General features: G+C 42.4%; 1 protein-coding gene across 2 annotated transcripts; it reads left to right on the top strand.

The window, feature by feature from the left end:
• Positions 1–483: 483 nt before the first annotated feature.
• rspo1 (R-spondin 1) lies at positions 484–23,432 on the top strand. Of its 2 annotated transcripts, none has more exons than XM_080768875.1 (6): positions 484–800; positions 5,510–6,360; positions 8,827–9,018; positions 12,034–12,177; positions 14,912–15,163; positions 21,596–23,432. In XM_080768875.1, exons 2-6 carry the CDS (start codon positions 6,264–6,266, stop codon positions 21,775–21,777), a joined length of 867 nt encoding a protein of 288 aa, XP_080625001.1. In that variant the 5' UTR covers positions 484–800; positions 5,510–6,263; the 3' UTR covers positions 21,778–23,432. The 2 variants fall into 2 exon arrangements, with proteins under 2 accessions (XP_080625001.1, XP_080625002.1); XM_080768876.1 differs by having other exon boundaries at positions 492–800; positions 14,942–15,163.
• Positions 23,433–23,842: the final 410 nt, after the last annotated feature.

Here is a 23,842-nt window from a genome sequence, read left to right as displayed (position 1 = left end):
CAGCCATGCAGCAAACACACACACACACACACACACACACACACACACACACACACACACACACACACACACAAATTGATCCGAGGCTAGCAGCCTACCTTATTAAGAATCAGGACAGGACATTGACAGGTGTCCAAAACACGATTCACGGAGTCATTTTCTCAATGAGTTGAGTGATTGTTTACATTTCCAGATCCAGCGTCCAAAACAAAACACGATTCACGGAGTCATTTTCTCAATGAGTTGAGTGATTGTTTACATTTCCAGATCCAGCGCAGGTTTTTCATCTATCTCTCAGTGAGAATGTGAGGGGTGGGGCCAAGCTTTGGGACAAGCGCCAGTGGTAGGATGCAAATATCACGTCTTTGTGACTTGACGCTCAAGTGGATTCATGTGGGGAAAAGCAACTTGCAAGAGGGAGCGTCCGTCACTAAGAAAAGAACACTGACAAAAAAAAAAACTAACAAAAACAACAACATAACTACATTTAAAACTTATTCGGAATACGTTTATTTTATTTTTTATTAATTAGTTGCTTATTTTGAAATTCACTGCGCGTTTTTCTTTGAGCTGGCTAGTCCCAGGTCTGAGTGGGCGATTTTGATTGTGATAAATTACGTGAAACATCATTTGTCCATGCAATGTAAAAAATGCACGTCTTTCCCAGCTCAAATGGAGGTACTATCATGTAGGAGGAGTTATTTGAATAACCAAACAAGTTACGGATTTTCTCTTATAAAAAAGGAAATTATGCTCCGACCACTCACTGGAAGGTGCTATTGAAGGATCTCTCAGCGCAGGTGGGTTTATAATTAATAATTAATAATATCGCATGGATTCCCATAATTGAAAAAATACTATATTAATTAACCATATGTGACAGTGTGATGTCCTTAATTACTTTGTTATAAATATGCAGAGAGAGACACCTTTTTCTATTATTATTATTATTATAGGCTATTTATTATTATAATTATTAGGCTAGTAGGCCTATTATTAATAGGCTATTCCTTTCCATGTATAGATACCAATGCAGCACATGAGTTGCAAATTCAAATTCATAGAATGTTGTTTTTACCCCTGTTTAAAGATTGCATATGACACTTTGACACATGTTTATCTTCTACAGTGTAGCTTTCAGTAAAATGTTCACTCTTAGCCAATATTTAGAGAACTGAGTACAAGTAAATGGTTCATATATTTTGGCACATTCATGATGAGTGGTGGCAATTTTGACAGTTTTATATGCTGAGCTGGAGAGGGAGTGAACCTTCATTCTTTCCTTACTTTCAGTTTACACTAGTCTGCACACTATCTATCTATCTGTCTGTCTGTCTGTCTGTCTGTCTGTCTGTCTGTCTGTCTGTCTGTCATTTCTCTCTTTCAATGCAGACTTGTCACTTAACTATACCTGTCCGTTTTTTAGAGTTATAGGCGTATGCAGGGAGACAGATGAACAAATGTAGAATATCATGAGGAGACATACAGAATGCTGCTGGCAAGAGGACAGGTGGATGTCTCCACTTGATGCTGGATCCCCCACACAGAGTACAGCTCTAAGTTAGCATGCTGTGCATGCATGCATCATGCATGTATGCTCAGCAGTAATAACTAAGTGTATTTTATTTTTTTATTTTTTTAGTATCTGTACTTTCCTTGAGCATTTGACTATACTTTTTGGATACAAATATTGTAGGCTACTTACTTTTGATTCCAGTATACATTTCTACGAAGGGAAAAGTTACATTATTAATTTACCACTTATTTTAAATATAATAACGCAACGATGTTACACATTGTGAGCTTGTAGATCTGCTATGTTCACTATTATTACTATATTTCGGAAAATCTTTGAATTATTTGGGAAAATGTGATGACAGATGAATTGGATAAAGAGAAAAAAGTAAGAAAATGGAATTTGTACTTTTGAATACAAAAGTATTTCTAAAAGCATTACTACTTTTGAATAAAGAGCAACTTTTACTTGTAGTTGAGTAATATCTATACTTTGACTCTACTGTAGTAGTAGTAGTAGTACTAGTAGTAGTGCATGGGGTTGAGTTAGGTACTTTGTCCACCACTGCCCGTATCATTGTGCGGTCCAGAAAACTGCAGCCAGCCAGGTGTTTCTCTGCACACGTCTGTACTGTGCACAGTCAGCCAGGGTATCTACCTGCCACCCTCTGGTTTAGATTACAGGGTGTTGATAGGATGCTCAGCCAGGCCAAGTGTGGCCGAGTACGAGCAGAAGATGGATGAAGAACCGATTCCACTTATAACCACTTATGCCTGATTTATATACTTGACCGTATAATGGCACCACATGGTGAAAATAGCCCATCGATCTATCTAAAAGTAGTACAAACATGTAGATCTGCTATTTCTGCTGTGTGATACAAGCATTATATAGCCGTAGGTTATTTTTGAGATGCCCCAAATAAGGATGCCAGATTTAATGTGGTTAGCATGCCCTATTTCTTCCTCCTTCTCGCCGTCCTCTTCCCTTTTTTCCCCACATTATCTCTTCGGGTAAGTCCGGCTAGCGGCAAAACATCTTGCGGCTTTTATGTAGAGATAAGGGTGTGTAAGAAATGGAAATAAATCCAATAGAGTTATTAGTTGTGGACTTTGATGTGTCCATCCATGCTGCAGGAGCCACTTCACAGTCATTTCATTAAAATAAATTGCGATTTAGAGATTTGGAGCACAAAGCCACAAGTAGTAGCAGGCTCCCGCTTTTTGCACTTTATTTTCTTTTGGAGGTGGGGAGGGGGGGACAAAATCAAGAACTCTGCATTTTGGGTGCTTGAAATGATGGAACGGTTCGCTTTGTCAGTGCTTGCATTTATTGTTCGTTTACTGGTGTCACGCACGCAATGACTTAACTGATAAATTGATTTAACTATGAGGATCTCAGAACTTTGCTGTGTGCTTGCACTTGCTGAAGTGCCACTGCTGTCTTTCTTGTGCATGACTTTGTTTATTTATTTATTTATATATTTTAGTTGCAGGAATCTGTGTGAGCAACCCAATACGTTCACTACTTGAAGGGAAAAAGTTCATCGGCAGGTTGTGTGACTCTAGGTGGCACCTTCTCAGGTTCAACAAATTCCCAGTGTGGGAGCTCCCTTTCAGTGCTTGAATAATTGATAGATCAAACTTAGGACTTACAAAGCAGGCAATTTAATCTCCTGACTATTTGATGAGCCCGGCTTGGTTTTCATTGACTTTAGCTGAATGGGGCCAATGGTGAGGAAAGGGACACAGTGCATGTGGCTGTTTTAATGGATGAGGGAGCAGAGACAGAGATCTTTCGAAACACATAAAGGTGCCACGGTGTTGCCACAGTGTTCCCATGGTGGCTCCGTAAGATGACCACGCATGATGTAGCCTGGCCAAAAGATAGGTATCTTTAGCATCGTTAAATAATGAAACATATGACGGGGGGCAGAGAGTATATCGACCAGCAGGCTCTACTATGGCCTGCGTATTCCCTGGTAATTCACAGCCTGTTCATGTCTCCTTTCTCCATGCTATGACAGAGCAGATATGGAAGGGCCGAGGTGGGCCCTTTGGCAGGTTGCACTGCACAGTCTCGTGGGAGTGCTAGATTATGAAAGAGGCTCTGACACATATCCTGAGTTACTCAGCCCCAGAAATATTGTGTTCTTCTGACTGGTCCACAGCCATAGCATGTCCCTCTTGCCAAGCATCACTCTGTCAGCGAACAAACAGGTGCAGCAAACGACAGGCCGCTTGACGGTTTTGGCTCTTTTTTAGTAAATATGACATTAAACGAGAGGTGTCATAGAAATTCTTTTCTCGTTAAGCTCCACGAGGCAAACAAACTTCCAGTTAGGTGGAAAAAAAAGTCTGTGGTGCTTCCCAAATTAGGAGAGGCGGCTGAATTGCGGGGCAGTGTATAGGGGTAAAAAAGAAACCGTGTCTCCCATTTGGTTCATTCTCAGAGAAACTTGGATCTGAGAAACTTTACCTCAACCCGTGGAAGTGGAGGTATTCAGGAACAGTGTGTGTGTGTGTGTGTGTGTGTGTGTGTGTGTGTGTGTGTCCGCGCGCATATGTGTGCTTGTGTGTACTCCAGCCTTTTGACTAGTTCCACATGGATGGGCTACAGAACAAAGCCACTGTTTAGCAGCCTCTTCGCTCTGAGAGCTTCCCCTCAGAGACAGACATACTTCAGTATGCTCATATTAGGGATGATGGACGAGTGATTGTAATTAATAGCATCCCACATCGCACATTTTTTACATTTCACAATAGTAAGACAAGTTGTCTTGTACAAATCCCTCTGCACACATTTTAACGTTGACACCCATTTAGAGAATGAGAGACAATATCACCACACTAGTGATATAATATCAGGCTCTTTTGTCATCTATTACAGTTTTAGAGTTTATGGTTGACATCTACCATAATGATCTTGTTCTTTGATTCTCAAAATGAATTACTTCAAGTTTAAAGGTCAATTCAATTCCATTGGCAGAGCAGCTTATAAAAAGACTTTGAGTGAGATCTCATGAGATTAGCCCTTTTTGTTCATTCGTTTAGTAAAGAACACAGTGTTGTATCTTGGAATGTTTCGATGTACCAAATGGCATTGTCCTTTTGCATGATTCAGGGCCACAACCATCTCAACGGCCAAATATGGCCCTGTTTTTCTTTATCAAGCTACGAGGGAGGACCCCCCTTTGCTGCGATCCCAACATGTTCTGTGTGTCCTCTTCACACAAGAGCTGTAAATATAGGCCGAGTTTGACACTATCTGAAGAGATCTCGGCACCAAATATGACGAGGTCCTCTAGTCCAAGTGTGTTTTGCATTTCCCAGAGAGAGTTGCGTATACAACACTTTCATCTTGTATAGGAATAGAATAAACATGCTTATTCTATCACTCTGTAGTTTGAATACTGCTTGGAGAGATGCCTGCATTGCCTACTGTAAGAACATTTGTGGCTTTTTGTTTCCTTGTGCTGTGGCTGTTGTTTTGAGAGGATCAGTCAAGGGTGCTGTTCTTCAAACTGACAGTCTTCTGTGGACGGAGTACATTCTATCTTACCTCATTAGTATTATTCAACATGGTGTAATCTAGTTGCAGTGATTTCCCCCATGACAGAGTCTATAAGAATTCAACTCTCTGCAGGTTTCAATAACTGGTATTGATATCATGTCATAGCTGTCAGAAAACATGCAGTTTACGCCAAGATATCACTATCCTTTTGTCATGCTGATTTAATGGCATAGCGTTTAGAGTTCATGTTTCATTGTTTTTCTCACCCCATTACTTCCCAACCACTCCACCTCCCCCACACACCCTTCTCTCTCAACTCTGTTGCCTGTGTGTGTGTGTGTGTGTGTGTGTGTGTGTGTGTGTGTGTGTGTGTGTGTGTGTGTGTGTGTGTGTGTGTGTGTGTGTGCGCGTGCATGTGCGTGTGTGTGTGCGTGCGTGTGTGTGGTGTGTGTGTTTCCTCCCTCCATCTCTCCCCGGCAGGTCCTGGCAGAGGCAGATCAGATGCGTTGTCACGCATAGGAGCCCAGAACCTATCTCCGTCAGGCTTTCCCCTGTCTGCTCCCCCCCTCGTGACCCTCCCTCAGAGCATCTTTAATAAGACACATGCTCCTGAGCTCAGTCTCTCACTCACACCAAACTCTCCCCGGCGTCCTCACCAACGACAGGCTGCCTGCTCCCCTGCCAGCCCGCCACTAGCTTCATGGGTTGAACCCTCAGTTCTTCTCCTCTCCTCTCCTCTCCTCCTCCTCCACCACCACTGCTCTGTTCATCATCCATGCAACCCCAGTCCACACTACTTCAGACCCCACAATAGCCTCCCCCTTTCCCTCCCGCATCTCCCCAGCTTCTTTCCCTCAGCTGCTGCTACAACAAACTCACCAGAGGCGACGATGGCTTGTCGCGCCCCGGACCTGTTGGGACTCGCAGCCGCGGCGGCATCGCCCTCCGCACAACGGAGCTGCGGACGCAGTGCCAGTCAGTAGAGGAGAGGACAGGAGAGGGACACGGAGGAAGGAGAGGAAACAACAAAAATAAGCGTAGACCAAGGAAGACAAGAAAGCGACCCAAAGGGAACTGTGTAGTGGCCGGTGGTCCTCGGCACCAGCGGTAGGAAAAAGGGGACAAGGGGTCCACCTGTCAGAGCGGAAGGGGGAGGGGGGCGGGGTTCCCCCTGCGTGGTCCGGCTGGCTGCTTGGGGGGGGAACCCCGCGCGGCCGGGACGGCAGCAGGGACTATGCAGCTGGGACTGGCAGCGCTGACGTTGGTCTTCCTCAGCTCCATGGGTCACAGTGATGTTGTCAAGCTCCCCAAGGCCAGAAGACAGAGACGGAGTGAGTACTTAACCAATTAAACTCTTATGTTTTGTTGTATGTGAAATACTGAAAATAGCTATTTTCGCACAATTTTCGTCTATTTTGCCATTCCCAGAGTAGGGACACTAGCAGCTCATATGGTTAAAATAGTTCTCTCAACAAATACAATTCTCCCCCTCTCTCTTTTCTGATTTTCTGACTCTTCCGCCTTCGTTTTCTGTGGCCTTTTTCACGGTTGTGGATGTCTTGGCAGGCAGAGTAAGATTACTTCTTGTTTGTTTTCTCATAATCTTTGTTTATTTGGTGATATATGCTCCACTTTAAGTTGCTCACCCCAAACAGCTCACCTTTCTTCCTCTTTTTTATGATTATACCTTTCTCGGTTTATGTTAAGCTTTTATGGGTATTAAGATTGTTTATAGTGAGGTTTTCAATGAATTCACCTCTCTGCGTCGGTCTCTCTCTGGGGGAAGTTTGTGGCATGAGTATAGGCTACCTGTCTGGTGACTTTCAGAAACCAGACCAGACGTGCTGCCTTGTGTTCTGGCTTTATGCACCCATAGAAAGTGTTCACTTGCTTGCTACCTCTGGCGTCAGAGACCTGGGGTGAATTGGGTGTTATTGTCAAGTTTCGAGGCAATTGCTTCTCGGCACACAAGAAGCTTTCAGGGAATGCCAGCTCAATGAAGCGGAATTTATATTGAACCACGATTGGTCACAGCAACAGATGTACATGTAGGCCTGTGCCAACCGCAAACATGGCAATGGGCAGCATGGGTTATTATTAGTGAGACGTTACTTGTATGTTAGAGTCCAATTAGTTATGCTCAGGAATGATTCTCTAAAGCATCACACGATGGTGTCCTGTGCCAAAAATAGCTCTGGAATGATTCTCACGATGGTGTCCTGTGCCAAAAATAGCCGAGTGAGTTTGTAAATTGTCTATTTTCAGCAGGCGTCAAGTATAAATTAAGCATGAAATATTCAGGGGATGAAAAAGTCCCTATTTGATACTGTTTATGGCTTGTCTTGTGCCATTGCAGTGTGGGCAGATACTTTTGTCTCATGACTTGAGTCTGAATTTTACACCTTTCATGTACAGTGCCTTTTGAAACAAAAGATCTACAGTAAATTAAATATGAAGATTGTAAACAATTGTTTTCTTTAACTGTCCTTGACTGCTTTGCTAACCACTTGTCTGCACATTTGCTTGACCAGTCTTCTGCTGTACCAGACTTCTGCAAAGCTGTGTTTGCCCATGTTCTAACGATGGAATGCATCAAACCGAGACCATCTTCTCTCTAGAGAGTATTTCTCTGCTCCTCCTCGTCCTCCAGACCGCATGGACTCTCTCTCTTCTGAACAGGCAAAGGGTCAGAGACTGTTTGCAACACCACATTTTCCAAATTCATCCCTCCCTACTGGTGGTTAAATATTATACGTATGGATCATTATGACTATTATCATTATTAGCGAAGTGATAAGACATGTCTGTAGCTGCTCCCCCTGCATCTGAGAGTACCATGACTCAGATATGGTGTAATCGATTTGCGGGGGAACCCTTTTCTAACGCTTCAACCGTTCAACTTATCTGATGGAGACAGATGGATGTATGTGTTGCCGTGTGAGTGTGTATATATTTAGAGACGATACCGCACAGGACTGTAAATCAACTCTGATGACTGCAGTTTCGGCACCGAATGGCCCCTAGAAACAGGATGTGCACTTTGACATGCTTTTCCCCGGCAATAACTTAGATTACTGGCTATGCGTACAATATCGTTGCTTTTCTGGAAGATGAGGCAATTGGGATATAAAGTATGGTTCTTACATGGTGGTTAAGTATAAGTGCGGCTGTGGTGTGTCTAGAGTTTGAAGGGTCAGTGAGTTGCTCTATTCAGCTTTCTACATTAATACTGAAAAGTCTTGCCACTGCTGAGCTGCAGTGCCGTACAGAAGCACAGGGAGGTTGTGCACATAATTACATTGGTGTTACGCACCCCACATTGTTACTGGGCATTCCCAGAATCATTATTTTCTGATTGACGCTATAGTGGCCATATGGTTGCTGTGCGATATCAGTGCCTGATTTTGAATGAACCTTGGCGGACTGTCAGTTCCAAACACTCAGGTTTCTCCAACTGGAAATCTGTTGAGGATCTCTGGTGAGCAGTTTCAAGTAAACAGTGAGTAACTGTTCAAACAAAGAGGTTTGGCATGGCCCCTGGTTAGATTAAGCTGCAAACATTAACCCCTGCTAGTTGGGGTGATAAAGCGCTGTCAGGTTTATGGCCTGCCTGCAAAAAAATGAGAAACGTGCCCTGATGTTGTTCTTTACTGGCACCACAGAAACTGACAGCTGTCTTTGTTTCATTTTCCCATGAAAAAACCTCAGGCTGAAGATGGTCAATTGACGTTGACGATACCCCATGCTGTGCTGTTTGGTGATGACTGTTTGGTCTCTTTTACTTTATCTTCCCACAGTTAGCCCAGAGGTGCTGCCATCTTGCCCCAAAGGCTGCGATCGCTGCTCTGAGTATAATGGCTGTGTGAAGTGTAAGCCTAAGCTGTTCATCTTCCTGGAGCGCAACGACATTCGGCAGATAGGAGTGTGCCTCGCCTCCTGCCCCGTGGGATACTTTGGCATGAGGAATCCAGAGACCAATAGATGCACCCGTGAGTTGAGCTTGTCTTCTTGGACCCCCCCCCCGATACTCAGGTGCATGGTGAGGGACACTGAGACCCCGAAAAGTTGAGGTACTAACTGGGCACATAAGATCCAAAGAGGTCCATAATAGGCCATATTGGTCACTGGAGCCGACTTATTCATCACTTTCAACCTGGTGTCCCTATTTTGGGCATGTCAATGTAGGTGAAAGTTTAGCAAAACAAAAATTCACAACGTGTCACGTTTTGTTTGTGAACTTGTAGATTGGCTATTTTTGCCATTCGCCGTACAATGAAGTATAAAGGGCTTGTGGTCAATGATGGTATAGTATATAGTATATATATTGTGACAACAACTAGTTGCCTCCTGGCCAGTGGCCACATGGCAAACCAAACAACAATGTCATAACATAAACACCACACACACACACACACACACACACACACACACACACACACACACACACACACACACACACACACACACACACACGTGTACACGCACACGCACCAGGTAGAGATAAACCAGTAGAACTTTCAATCTTTAGGGTTGGCTGCGGCTAGGTTTTTCTAATATGGAAGGCGTGTGGCCACAGTGTTTATCAAACTTCCCCGGTTGGCTCGGGTGGCACTAGCCCCATGTTTTTGGACGATGAATGCCAGCAGCTCAGTTTGCGGTCTGTTTCCCCTTACATGTGGGCAGAAAACAGGATTGGAACAAAATCCCTGCAAAAACATGTCTAATGCACTATTGTTTGTCTATTTTTGCGAGGATGTCTGTGTATTTATTTGGCTCTTACAGTATGTTCAGGGTGCAGGCCAGCCCAGGCTCACTATTTGTTTATTCTTTCGATTGGCTTTATGCATATACAAATATACCTGACTTTTTTGTATATTCTCTTTAAAAGTCTAATTTAAATCAATTGAATACAGTTGGTTGAAAAAGATACTTCATCAGTTTGTGCTACTTTAATGTTCTTTAGTTATGTAGTTATAGGTAGGTCACATTATGTAGTTATAGGTAGGTCACATTATTTTAATGTTCTTTAGTTATGTAGTTATAGGTAGGTCACATTAAGTACAATGAGAACCGATTGCCCAACTGCCGGTCCATACTCAAGTGATCGCCATTTTCGTAGTACAGATATAGATTTTGGTCGGCAATTAGGGAGGCCTACAGCTTGTATTCATTATTTTATTTTGCTACAGGAGTAAAAAAAAATACAGACTGTTTGATGTCCTGTTGCTACATCACGTAATATATATCAGATGTGTTCATTAATGCTTTCACTCAAACTCACACACCCAACAGCAGATAAAACTCTTAAGCATAAAATCTGGTCCTTGGTTTAAGTAAGAGCTTTAAATTTCACTCCAGAGATTCTGGAAACAGGAGCTAAAATGCGTACCCCCACAGAGACGTCTCACAATGATGCCCTCTTAATGTTTGCAGCCTGTATTTTACTACCCCGGTATTGACAGGTAGATTAGATAGCCCCCTAATGGAATTTGCACAGCCTATTGTCCAAACAGATTCTGAGAATCATATCTTAACGTTGTAAATCATCAGCAGCCTTCCAACTGAACAGGAGTGCCAGTATTGGAGAAGCAAGTCAATGTACACTCAGATAAATTGAGATACAGTGCTTAACTATTTAAATCATCATCATCATAATACCAGAAGCGGTAGAGGAGTCAGACATCGGTGACTAATCTGTGAATGATGTTGTGATCACTTCCTGTATTGCTCCCTCGTACTATCCCCATATATTACAGAGCAAGATGGTTCGGCTTCCCTGGATTCCTTATGGCGGCCCTCAGTGGCTATAACCTGAGCTTATTATCTAATCATCAAGTCATTCCAGCATGTCTTGTTAGCAACATTTGTCTTACATTAAGACTACAAACGTCAGTCCTGTCAAATTTAGCTGTCAGGGGCTTAAAAACTATAATTGAGAGCAGAGGCTAGAACATTAAGATCCCAGCGAAGGGATTCAGTGTTAGCTCATGTCTGACCTTGGCAAGAACCCAAGCGGCAAAGCAGACATTCTTTAGCACATGTGAACAAAATAATGTCTCCTGCTGAACGAGTCTGTGATATACAGTATCAAAGACTCGCCCTAAAATTGAGAGGATTGTGTCTTTGCCCAAAGCTTTTTTAGCCAGCTGTGTTAATTAATTGAGACGTAGGTAATGATGAGAATAATGTTCAGAAATGTTTAGGGTGGGACCAATGCCTTTTTGGTCGTCTTCTAATAAATAACATCTGGTTTATATTCTCCCACGCCTGCAATTATCCCTACCTGAAGTAGTTGCTTGTTTCAGTGAAGAATTAGAGGATTTTAACAAGGCTGTGTAATCCTATACACAGTATAATTAGTTTACCGGTGTACCCCAGGGGTCTATACTACGAACCCTCCTGTTTTACAATCTTACAATGTGTTACAACGAGGCGCTTGTAGACTGGCTATTTTCTGGTTCATGTGGTTAAAGAAACCCAGTGACACGACCTGCCACCAGCCTTGTGCTGATTCACACCAGCCAAAAAAAAAAGGGCCTGTGGTATGCATGTGCTTTTAGGAGATGAGTGTTATTCATGAAATATCCCCCTAAACATCTCCTGTAGTTTTATCACTAATAAATCTCTCAGAGGGAATAAAAGTCAAGTTCTCATCGTCCTCCCTCTGCAGAGTCTACCGCTTGAACGCAGTCAGAAAAGCTGTGGATATTCGATAAAAAGTGAATACACAGCACTCAGATAATTCACTTTAGATAATTTTCATTTTTCATTGTTGTTTTAAATGATGACGAACAAACAGTGGACACTAGGGGACTGCACTGGGAGGACAAAGGCATCTGTTGTTAAGCCTCACTTGGGCTTCGGCGAAACGCGCGTCCTTTCGTTGTGTCGACAGTTTTTCGCCGAAGCATAAATCAGGCTGTGGAATCAATGTGCTCACAAAGTGCGGATTTGGTCGTGTAATTTATTTGATCCTCTCCTTTTGTCTCCCCTCTTTCTTTCAGAATGTAAAATAGACAATTGTGAGGCGTGTTTCAATCGCAATTTTTGCACAAAATGTAAGGAGGGCTTGTATTCACACAGAGGACGATGTCACGTGAGCTGCCCTCCAGGGCTGAACACCGTTAACGGGACCATGGAGTGTGTAGGTGAGCGACCGACAGTACAGTATTTGTCCAACCCTCATGGCTTCTTTAGATGGCTTTTAGTGGCATATCATTTCTAGCTCTTCCTCTACACCAATGGTTCTCAACATGGGGTCTGGGGACCCCCAGTGGTCCTTGAGCAGAGTTCCACGGGGTCCACAGCTAAACGATTGATAATGATATTAGGAACCAAAAGGACTCTTATGTCTGTACCCTAGATGGTACAAATGTTGGAAATACATGGAACCTTATGGGTCCATTTGTAATTTTGTATATGCAGTGTTAAGCCTCACTATGTAACCTTTTTATGAATACATTTTAATTGTATCCAATCTTTATGGTAGAGATGTAGAGTATGTTAATACAATATTATTTATACAATTGGGGTGGTTGTATTATGTCTCCCTGTTCTTCTATTGAGACAATTAGATCGTGTCAAAAGTCATGTCTCACCTAGACACAGGATCTATGTCAGATGTCAGAATATAAGCAGCAAACCAGGCACAAATCCGGGGTAAATGGGGGTCCTTGGCTAACTGGGGGTCCTTGAAATTAAAATGTTTGAGAATCACTGCATTAGGGAACGAACCCCATTTGATATAATATTTGTTTTTTATCTCTAGGAAGTAAGAACCCAATCTACAATGTAAAATCTTCTGTGAAATGTTTACTCTGAGAGTGTAATTGGAAGCAAATGGGTCCAAATGGGTCAATTTGTCCACTCTCTGAGTTATAGAGAGATGAAAAGAAATTAAGAAATTCCATAAATTAGAAAACAAATGTTTAAGAAGTAGTGAAAATAGCCAATCTACTTTCACTAGTTTGGGTCCCGGGGAAACATAAAATGTCTGTTTTGGGTCTCGACCTGAACGGTTTGGGAACCACTGCTCTAGTCTACACCACTGAAACACCTCTCAGGTGCAGAGCAATTGCCCAAGGCGTATATCTTTTCTACGTCCGAGCTTAGACATGGTAACGCCCAGCCTGCCTCCGATTGGCCTACCGACACTGCCGGCCTTACCAGAGTTTCCTCTGAGGTGGAAGATACATGCTGGATAGTCTGCCGCGAGGTTACTCTGTGGTGGGAAATAAATAAATAATATATGTACGATATATAATACAAGAGAATGACAGCTTGGCACGTGCGACAGTAACTTTTATTTGTGTAGAAGAGGCAAACTAATATTGTTTATGCCGATGGCTTGTTTATGTGTAAACTTGAAACATTATTGTACTGTAAAAAGATCTCTTTTCCCTTGATCTTTATCTTTTTTAGTATAACAGTATTAGTTTACTATAATTAGATTAATACCTTGATCTTTATCTTTTTTGGTATAATGGTATTAGTTTACTATAATTAGATTAATACACGACAATCAACACTAACACTTTAATTTAGAACACAGCCAAATCAAATCAAAATACATACGTGTTCAAACAGTCAATTATTCAATCAAAGCAAACGGCACAAACAATATTAATTTGTCTCTTAATTAAAGTTAAAAGTTACTGTCGCATTTTGCCATATAATTCTCCATAATTCTCTTGAACTTGTATTATTTCCCACCACGGAGTGCCCTTGCATCTTGGAGGACAGGCAAGACGGGCAGACTGGGCAGTGTCGGTAGTTCAATCAGAAGCAGGCGGTGCGTTACCATGTCTATGCTCGGACGTAGAATAGATATACGCTTGCCCGAGGCCTTCACCACTTGAGTTCCACTACAAAGCAGTTAAGTTATGTTCCGCTGGTAAGAACACGGCTGTCTGGCCTAGAACAAAACAGTTCTACACAAACAAAACAAAAAAACACAGAGAGAAATTGCATGTTCTCTTGAGTTTTGCCTTTCTCTTTTTCTCTCTCTCTGTCTGCTGTTTCTCAATCACAAGTGCGCTGAACTTTGGAGTAGGGCCTGCTGGCCGATAAGACGTTTTCTAGATTGTTTTTTTTTCGTAGACTATTCCCGTCATAAGTAAGCAAACAGTGCATTAATCTGAAGACGCAGTGCCCTCCAAGCAACTGCCTGAAGCAGAAGGCTGCATCCATCCCTCTGGCCTGACACGCTGACGTCACCCTCCTGTTCCTCTGAAGAGGACCCAGAGCCGCCGCTCTGGACACGCACACGTTATGACGCTCTTTCTGTTTGCTGTCAGGCAGAAACCTCATATCTCCTTATTTCACCTTTTTTCTTTTGTGAATTAACCCATCAAGACCTGAGGCTGATTCTATAAATGTCTTTTAAATCAGTGGTGCTCAAACCTTTTCATGTCAAAGACCAACCAAAATTATATGTATTTGGCCGTCGACCCCCATCTCCAAATATTTTGTTCCAGGGACCCCCAGAACTAAAAATGTTCAGTTAAAAAAATTTAAATAATGAGAATATAAAATAAATTGTATAATTAAACTGGTTAAGATTTTAATGGGTTAATGCTTTACTTCGTCATATAACATAAAAGTAGCAACAATATCTGCTATTTTAGAAAAAGATTATATAGACATTGAAACAAATGAAAAGTATTAACAAGAGCTTGTGACTAATTAATAACCACATTGGATCCATTGGAAGACATAAGGCGGAAAATAACCATTTCTAAATTGTCAGCACATTTGGACATGCCTTATTAAGCTCGGCAGAAGAAAAGGAAAGCCAAAATTAGAAGTTAAACGCAGGAGAATGAGGAGAAACCCCTAAAAAGTGTGAGATGTTTTAACTGCGGCATACACTTTTCACCACAGCGGGATTCTTCTCCCCTGGTCTGGTTCCAGGTCAGCCTGTGGAGTGCAGTCTGGGGGAATGGAGCCTGTGGAGCCCCTGCATGAAGAAGAACAAGACGTGTGGTTTTAAGAAAGGCTCCCAGAGCCGGGCACGTGAGCCCCTTCAGCAGGGCTCCAGCCAGGACCGGCCCTCGGCTCTGGTCACCTCTCAGCCGTGCCTGCCGCAGACAGAGAAAAGAAAATGCACTGTGCTCAAGACACCCTGTGCAAAAGGTAAAGAAGTGGCTTGCAAGTGGCCACACACGTGCACATATGCAACACACACACACACACACACACACACACACACACACAGAAAAAGGTACGACTTCATTCATACGTACTATGCAAGCAGAATGAATTTCAGTGATGTCATGTGTTCTGTTCCTTGGCCGACAACAGCAGTAAATCAGTTGAACTTGTGATCAGATCCATGTGAGACTTGAAAAAGCCATCAGCGGTCAATATTATGAATGATGGAGGCATTACTCAACATTCAAAGGCTGGCCTACCCGCCTGTATGTCTGTGACCCGCAATGTGTTGATTGGGTTTGGTTTGGCTGCCCTCGCAGAGGGACACAGATCTCTTGACTCCTCAACATGTAAACAATAAACCGTGAGTGCGAGCCAAGCCGACGATGGGTGGGTGCTTTGCACTGCGGATCTGGAGTAGGATCAGAGCTGGAGAGAGCTGTTTGTTTTGAAGCTCGACGCAGCGGGAGGTTTATGTGGTCCTGACATGTTTGCTCGTGCTCTTATCATCCACACACCAGCGTACTCTGCTGTAGATTAACAGCCACGCCCATCAATCAGTTGAGAGTGACCATTATCGACGGCTTGCACGGGCTGAGTAGGACCTGGTGGAGACATTTGCAGCTGAAGCCGATTAAAGATAATTGGTCGCGGGTTTATTAGCTGGAGGGCACAATATTGACTCTGGTCAAATTGCTTGAAAGTTTCCTAAACCTCGAGGAGGATAAACAAAAGTTTATCGTGTACCAAACGTACCCAATAAAAATCATGTTGTGAAATCGTAAACCTATTAATCTTTAAATTGTTTTTTTTTTATCACATATCCATTTCATATAAACTATCTAATTTATTCTATTATACAACAGGTCGTTTCAAGGAAGCAATCTGATTGTTTGAAATAGCCATCTAGCCATGCTTCAAATGAGCATGATGGAACACCAATCAAAATCGCTGCACTCCCAGAGAGGGTTGCTAGGTTAGCAATTTTCTAGGGCCATTTTCGGTCGTAGTGGCTACATCTTTTTTATATAAAAAAAATATGTTTATTTTAGAATATCTTAGTTATAATGATTTGAGTTTTTTTAAGGGTAACTGCTGTATAATCACAATATTACACTCGAGGGTCGTGCTTTACCATCATTAACGGGACTTCTGCTCTGCTTATGGAGGCTTATGACGACAAAGGCACCCTCTCGTGAAATATTGCTTTGTCTCCGTTGTCTAATAAGCGTGCCATTTCCAGCCTTAGTTAGAAACCACCATTTCTTTATTAGGTTTTATTGAATTGTAAACCAGCTATATTCAAAACCTTTAAATGGAGGGTGGCACGCTCAGGAGATTTCAGGGCACAGATTTGGGCAGCACTGAGATCTCTGCTGTGCAAATGTTAAAGATGGAGTGCTGTGTACAGTATTTGTTAAAATGTTGTTTTTATGTGGGCACTGGGCACGCCACATAAAAAGTTGATCCAAAAGGTGATCCACCTGAACTGAAGCCACACCCACAGCTGTAGTTTTATGATTAACGTTAACTGCATATAACAGCCTAACGTATAAATAATGTAAGAAGAGATGGGGAGGCTCAGTCATTCCAGTGATCTGTAAATTGTGTAACTCGTCTATATGTAGATGTTTAGTAAGAATTCTACTTATACGCACAACAGTCAGTGTTGTCATTGAAAATAACCGATCTACAAGCTCGCAGCACGTCGCGACTTGTGATGCGACACGTCTTGAACGTGAAAATCGTCTATTTTCAGTTAGCCACACCATCGCAAACTATATATTACCGGTAAGCCTAATTCCTCAGTGAGGAGCGGACCATTCACTGACACAGGAGAAGTCAGTGACGACATCGTTGGAGATATGAGAAACAAATTTATACCCTGACGTCTGCATTCTGGAAAGAATTTGTGCCTGGGGTCAGAAGAATAATTAACGTTGAAATATTATAAACCGGCGCTTCGTAAAAGTGGTTCGGACCATGACGTCTAAAGTTAGGGGAGGGGCAAAGGGAGGCAAAGGGAGGCACGATGAGTGATGAGTGAGGCGTGGCCCGACTACTGGAGGTTGAGCCATGAAAACATTTGAGCAGTATTTTATTTTTGCTCAATTCCAATCCATACAGCAGCAAAAATAAACTGCTTTGAAAATTACTGTACTCTCCTCCTGCCAATGTGTGTACAGACTAATTTTCGACTGTGACTGAGCCTGTGATGGGCGGCGGTTGTGTGACTCGTTGCCACACCAACGTTTTGTGTTCATAAACTCACCATGTGCTAAATCAATGCGACAGCAGATTCATCCGCGGGAGCCGGCTGACAGGCCAGCTGTAAAAAACACCAGGGGCAGAGCTTGTATAACATTAGTGATTTACTGCTTTGTAGATCTCACGCTTTGTGTTGATCTGGCCACATTCTCCCCCCCCCCCCCCGCCCTTTGCTGAAGCGCTACAAAAACAGTTCGCACGAAACCCATTTTTATTTTTGGACAAGTGATTGCCTTTGTCAGGCAACGTTGTTTAGCTTGGATGGAGAGGCATTGCAATCAAGGCTGTTGTAAATTGGTGGAGTCCCTGTCTCCTGCATCCATTAGTGGAGCTAATTAGGTCCTTACACAGTAAGCACACCAGTGTTGGTCCTTCATATTTGTGCGTGCGTGCGTGCGTGCGTGCAAGCGTTCATTCATGCGTGTCTGTGAGCGAGAGAGCCCTTAACTCCTTTCAGGTTCACCGTGCCTCATTGACATAAACAGAAACAGTTACCTCCATCATTATCGCTCCCAAATAGCTCCCAAATGTGTTTGTTGATTCAAATCTTCACACGTGCATGCGGAGCATGTTAGACGCTTATGTTTCTGATGTGGCCTGTGTCCGCTGACCAGAAGGTTTGAAAACAGTGACATATAGCATGCTTTCGTGAGTTTGGCACATAGGTTTGGCACCCATGCCATTTGACAAAGAACATGAGCTTTTTCCCTGACAGCGGGCTACTGTGCGAGGCTTGTGCCTCTTGTGCCTCCTACTCTCCTGACTCTGAACACTATAACCAATTTACTGCCGTATCAAAAAGAAAATCCTTCTTTTTTTTTTGAGTAAATTGATAATTATTTTACCACGTTAACATTATTTTAGACACAGAAAAAAGAATGTGTTTTAAAAATAGAAAAAATAGACATTTGGGCTATTGTTACTAGTTGACAGCATAAGCACACTGTAAGCATATGACAGCATAAGCATAAGCTTACATCTTAAGTCCTTATTATACGCTTAGGTCTTTTGATTTATTTTGTAAAAAAAAGAAAGGTGATGTTGTTTGCACAGCTAAAGTGAAAGAAAAGACTTGAGGAAAAGTAGCATACAGTATACAATTATTACCCACAAGTTAGGCAAGCACAGTGGCAACATAAGCCCTAACTTTATGAAATGCATAACGATTTCCAGCCGCACGCATGTTGACTTGGTTTCCAGGGAGAGCAAACTCTCTCAACAGCACCAGCACTACGGCACATAAACATGCACCGTCTCACACCTGACACAAACATCCATTTCCCATTCCCTCACACAGTGCATCGTCAGTGAAGACCCTAACAGGTTTCTTAAGACTATGCATGCACCTCTACCACAGCTCCTCAAAGGCCCTTAAAACAAGGCTACAGACTTCCCAAAACAAACTGATCAGGCTACTACTTGGCCTCACTCCCCGAACCCACCTCACCCCTGCGCATTTTGACAGGCTGGAATGGCTTAGGGTTGACGACAGAGTACAGCATCTTGGTTTGGTTTGGTTTTAATGGTTTATTTCGATCTATTCAGTTTAGAAAATTACAATGTGAGTTTAGAAACAATATATTTGTGTGCTGGTGATAACATTGTTCACTATTCTTATTGCTTTTTTCTGCATTATGTATAATGGCTCAAGGTTACTTTTGTAGGTGTTACCCCACACCTCCACACCGTAGGTGAGATACAGTATGGTGTTATAAGGGTGCAATACAATTTGAAATTTAGAAGACGTCTTATTTATATGGGGTTTCCATGATAACTTATAGTCAATTATCACACCTAAAAACATAGTCAAAAACTCTTTCTTGCAATGGGTCTGATCCACAAGATTCACTACACCACCAAGATACACCAAGATATAAGATGTACCCATGTACCTGTCTAAATACTTCCCTAATGTCAACGAAGTCCACACCCACAACACCAGAGGGAGTTCAACAAACCATGTGCAACCCAGATTTGGCTCCAACAAGGGACTACATTAATTTCGCTACCAATTAAGACATGTGAATCCCTTTACTCCTTCAAAACCGCTCTCAAAGGGCACCTAAATACGAGCACATCACGCCCATCCTCCGTTCACGCCACTGGCTCCCTGTCTCATTTCGTACAAGAGTACAAGTACAAGATATCCCTGCTAACCCACCATCGCATCCACGGCAACGCTCCCTCAGTCAAACCTCAAGGAATTAGTCACCCTTCAACCCTCAACTCGCTCCCTCCGCTCCGCAAACACTAACCGCCTCAAACCCATCAAGACAAACCATGGGTGACTGGGCCTTCACCATGGGTGACGCCCCCTCCGCCCACCTGAGAACACCACAGTCAGTTGACTCATTTAAGAGGGGACTTAAGACTTTCCTTCCTTTTAGCCAGACTTTCCTTTTTCTTAGCCCGCATTTGTTTTAAATGTTGTGTTCCCTTTTCTTAGTGTTGAGGTTTTTCTTTTTTTCTGTGCATATGCTCACTGTAGCACTTTGAGATTCTAACGAATTTAAAGTGCATTATAAATAAAACCATTATTATTTTATTATTATTATTAGCTACGGACAGCTGCAATTCGAAATTGGCCCCCGTAAATAAAGTCTGAGTCCCCCCCACCCCCTTGTCCCCGTGTTTCCATTTTTACTTCCTTTATATGATGATTTCCTGTTTTGAGGACCTCCTATATTGAGCGTGTAGATTTTCGTCTTACACAAACATTAAATTCCCATTGACAACGAATGGAGAATTTACGTCATATGTGGACGAGCAAATCAATCAATCAATCAATCAATCAATCAATCAATCAATCAATCAATTAATCACATCCATGTGGACTGTCTCTGTGCCCCATGTGATGTTCAGGGAACAGTAGGGAGTAGGGACTAAATTTGTACAGACTAAATTTGGTCGTGAAATGTGTGACAGGTGCACTAGAAAAGTTTATAGTGTTCAGTTTACTCTCTGAACTCAGAGAGTTAACAACTATGACTGAGGATTTTACTGTACAGGATTTTAAGAGTAACTTGGAGAGAAAAACTAAGTTGGAAGAGGTGGATGAGGCGTAGCTTTTAGCATTAGGACAACAGGTGAGGAGTCAGGACTGGTGGAGCGGAGGGGGTGGTCAAGCAGGGCTCCACAAATGTTTATATGGACTATTAGATCGCATCAGAGGCTGTCCGTGCAAAGTGTTAAGAAGTGTCCGGCTCACCAATGCTTGCTCATTATTCTTCCGGCCCATAGTTACAGTGTGCACTGTTGTGTGTAAACTGTCAATGCGGCACAGCGCTGCATTGCATCACATTGGCATTTATGAATGGGCCCTGCATCCTGTGCTGGATGTACAAGGCTTAGCCATGATTAGCCCGCATTAAAAGGCCTTGTGAGGACCCCCGCTGACACAACCATGGCCTTATCACCCACATCCTCTGCAGGAATCCATGTTGTGAATTTCACTTCACAATGCAGAGCTCTTTTTGTGTGACTGCCATGTCAGACTGCTAACGCCTACAGTAGATTAGACAAGATTAGATTCCATTATTTTATTGTGTTTATTTTTACGCTGTGGCTCTGCAGGAGTCTAGCCATCTATAAGAGGGTTGGTCTGTCTATCTATCTGTCTGTCTGTCAGTCTGTGTGTTCAGAGCTAATCTCGCAAAACCGCTAGACCGATCAGAACACTGCCCGTAGGTCACAGAAGTGCATCGACACATTTATTTCCCACAAATGATTTTGACTATTATACTGTATGTTTTAGAATATTTAACTTCAATTGTATAATGGAAATCAATGGGGCTCTGATCATCAGCCCAAATCTGGTCATTATGTTATTGACAGTATAATATATGAGTCAATCACAGGCTGGCCACATGAAGTCCCAGATCCACGCCGTTCCTATGAGGATAACGAGATCCACATTTCATTTTGTATACATTTTAACCAGGCAAAACCCTCAGAAATGTAAACAGTATAATGGTACATTAAAGACATTAAAGCTAAAATGATAACACAAAAAAGGTCCTAGGGACTTGTTTCCAAGTCAAACCAATCTGATCGATGATGAATACAAAAACACATGCAAAACACATAATAGAAAATTCTGTTTACTGTATACTGAGTATCGTGTTTTCCTGCACATTCTAATTTCAGGCAGGAAGATTAAAGGCGACAGGAGGGATGAGCCAAATAGGAGAGAGAAAGAAGGCGGAAGAGGGCGAGGAAGAGAAGGCAACAGAGGAGGAGGAGGTGGAGGAGGAGGGGGAAAGAGGAGAAAGACCCAGAGCAGCAGGACCACCACTGCATCCAGCCTCACGCCCACCTCCATCACCTAACCTTCACCAGACACTCACCCTGCCCCAACCCCCTCTACCTTCAGCACTGGCTATTCCCCAGGCAGAAACCCCCCTGACACAACGTCAAAAAATGATGAAGGAAATGATTTAATGCTGCTATGCATGTTTAGAAGATGTCCAAGGAGAACTGGAGGTTCAGATTCACTGCAATAAACACGTCCAGAACCTTCTAAGTAATGATGGCTGATTTATGCTTTGTTGCGTGCCTGGTGTCACACACTGAAAATAGCAGATCTACTTGTAATTCGGCTATTTTTGGTGCGAGACTCCTGTGCGCAGCTAAGCATAATTCAGGCTTTAGAGAAGAGTGTGACTGGACGAGCCGTCGTAGGAGTACTCTGGGGAGACTTGTGGATTTGAGTTCCACGGCGAGCGACCACTGCTGGATCTAAGAACTTTGGGACGAGACGTTGCATTCATTTGAGCTCTCGTGAACTCTGAGAAGACCCGAGTAGACAGGCTATGAGGCCTGTAATGATCGAGGGATCTCTTCAAGCCTGTTGTACTCCATGATGTATCTTTTTTCCAATCTACTTTTAATCGCAACCTGTTTTCCATTTGCGTTCATGTTTGTGCGAGGTAGCAGATGGATTTTCTCAAGAGCCTCTAAAGAGATGTCGTACGTGATATAGGGAAAATGAACAGTATTAAGGGTCTTTGTAGTTTTATTTCTTATTTTATGATGATGCAAAAAAGAAAGGCACTGGAACTCATTTGCGGTTGTGATGGAAAGAAGGTCTGATATATTTTGGGTTTCAAAACAAACCGGAGAAATGATGTAAGGGGGATTATCATTAGTGGGGACTTAGCACAAAACCTGCTCCGGTATCTGACAAACAGTTAGCCATTTGATAGCCTAGTTGTTTGTCTCCAAATAACTATCCTTGTTTGAAACAAAAAAAGAGGAATAAATAAATGCATAATGCATAGGTGGGAGGTTACATGTGTGTCCGTGTAAACTCCACAACAACAAAAGTAGGCCTAGGGAGTACTCCTATGATTGTATGTATATTTGCGTGGTTGTGTTGTGTATATTGTAAGCGTTTCTATTCAGAAAGCTTGACGTCTGTACATGTGTGTTAATATTGGCCTCACAGGATGAAGAACTGCGACGGCGACAATAAGAGGAAGCGTTCCAAGTGCACAGCAATATATCAAAAGCAAAATTATACGACAACTACAAGCCTCTGATTATTATGTTACGCCATCATCACGCTGTCAGCTGCTCAGCAATTTATATGTTTGCAACAGGGTCTGAAATATTGCACAGACGTATTGTGTTTGCCTACTCGAGTTTCAGATGAATCGTTCGATTTTTCACTCTAACAGTGCTACAACAACTGGCTTTGTGACATCACCCTGGAGTTGTTTGTATCGTTTGACACAAATGGTTTGAGCAATTACTGTCACATGCTTTGTTTAGCTTTCCCTGGGTCTGTTTGTTTTCCACAAGATACTTGCTTCAAGAGAAGGTGCACATTACATTATGCATTCATGTTATGGATTGTGATACTGAATATGTCTGAAACTGTAACTGTTAAAAATCTGTTTATCATCCATCATAAACATCATCATAGTATATATTGTATTCTGTGACAGCTTAAATAAAAAAAGCATTCTGATATACTTAACAAGTTGCAGCAGGCTTTTGAAACTCATTCAGTCATGCTTGAGTTTACTACAAACTGTTTTAGTTTGAGTTGTTTTGGAAGACATTCGAAATGCCCACATTTTATCCACTGATAACTTCTATTTTGTAGAGCCAATGCTTTTCATGGTGTGATGCTCAAGCGAAGCAGGTAATCACTGCAGGGCATCTGCACCTCTTTAGTTATTAAAAATGTGCTATAGATATGCAGTGTGTCCTCTCTGAAGACGATTAGACCATCAACTAATAATAAAATGTTGTTAGGAATAATCTGTCCTAGAAGTTCAGAGACTCAACTTTGACAATTCCTCTCCTCCCCTTCTGAGCCAATGTAAATTTTATTTTATTTATTTTAAGCCCCATTTAATCATAGGACAGTGCCACACAGGGTAAATT

Source organism: Protomyctophum bolini, assembly GCF_963924005.1.
Source record: "Protomyctophum bolini genome assembly, chromosome: 7".
NCBI classification, from domain to species: Eukaryota; Metazoa; Chordata; class Actinopteri; order Myctophiformes; family Myctophidae; genus Protomyctophum; species Protomyctophum bolini.
The sequence above is the reverse complement of the archived record's forward strand: the minus strand, read 5'-3'. Positions and strand labels throughout refer to the sequence as shown.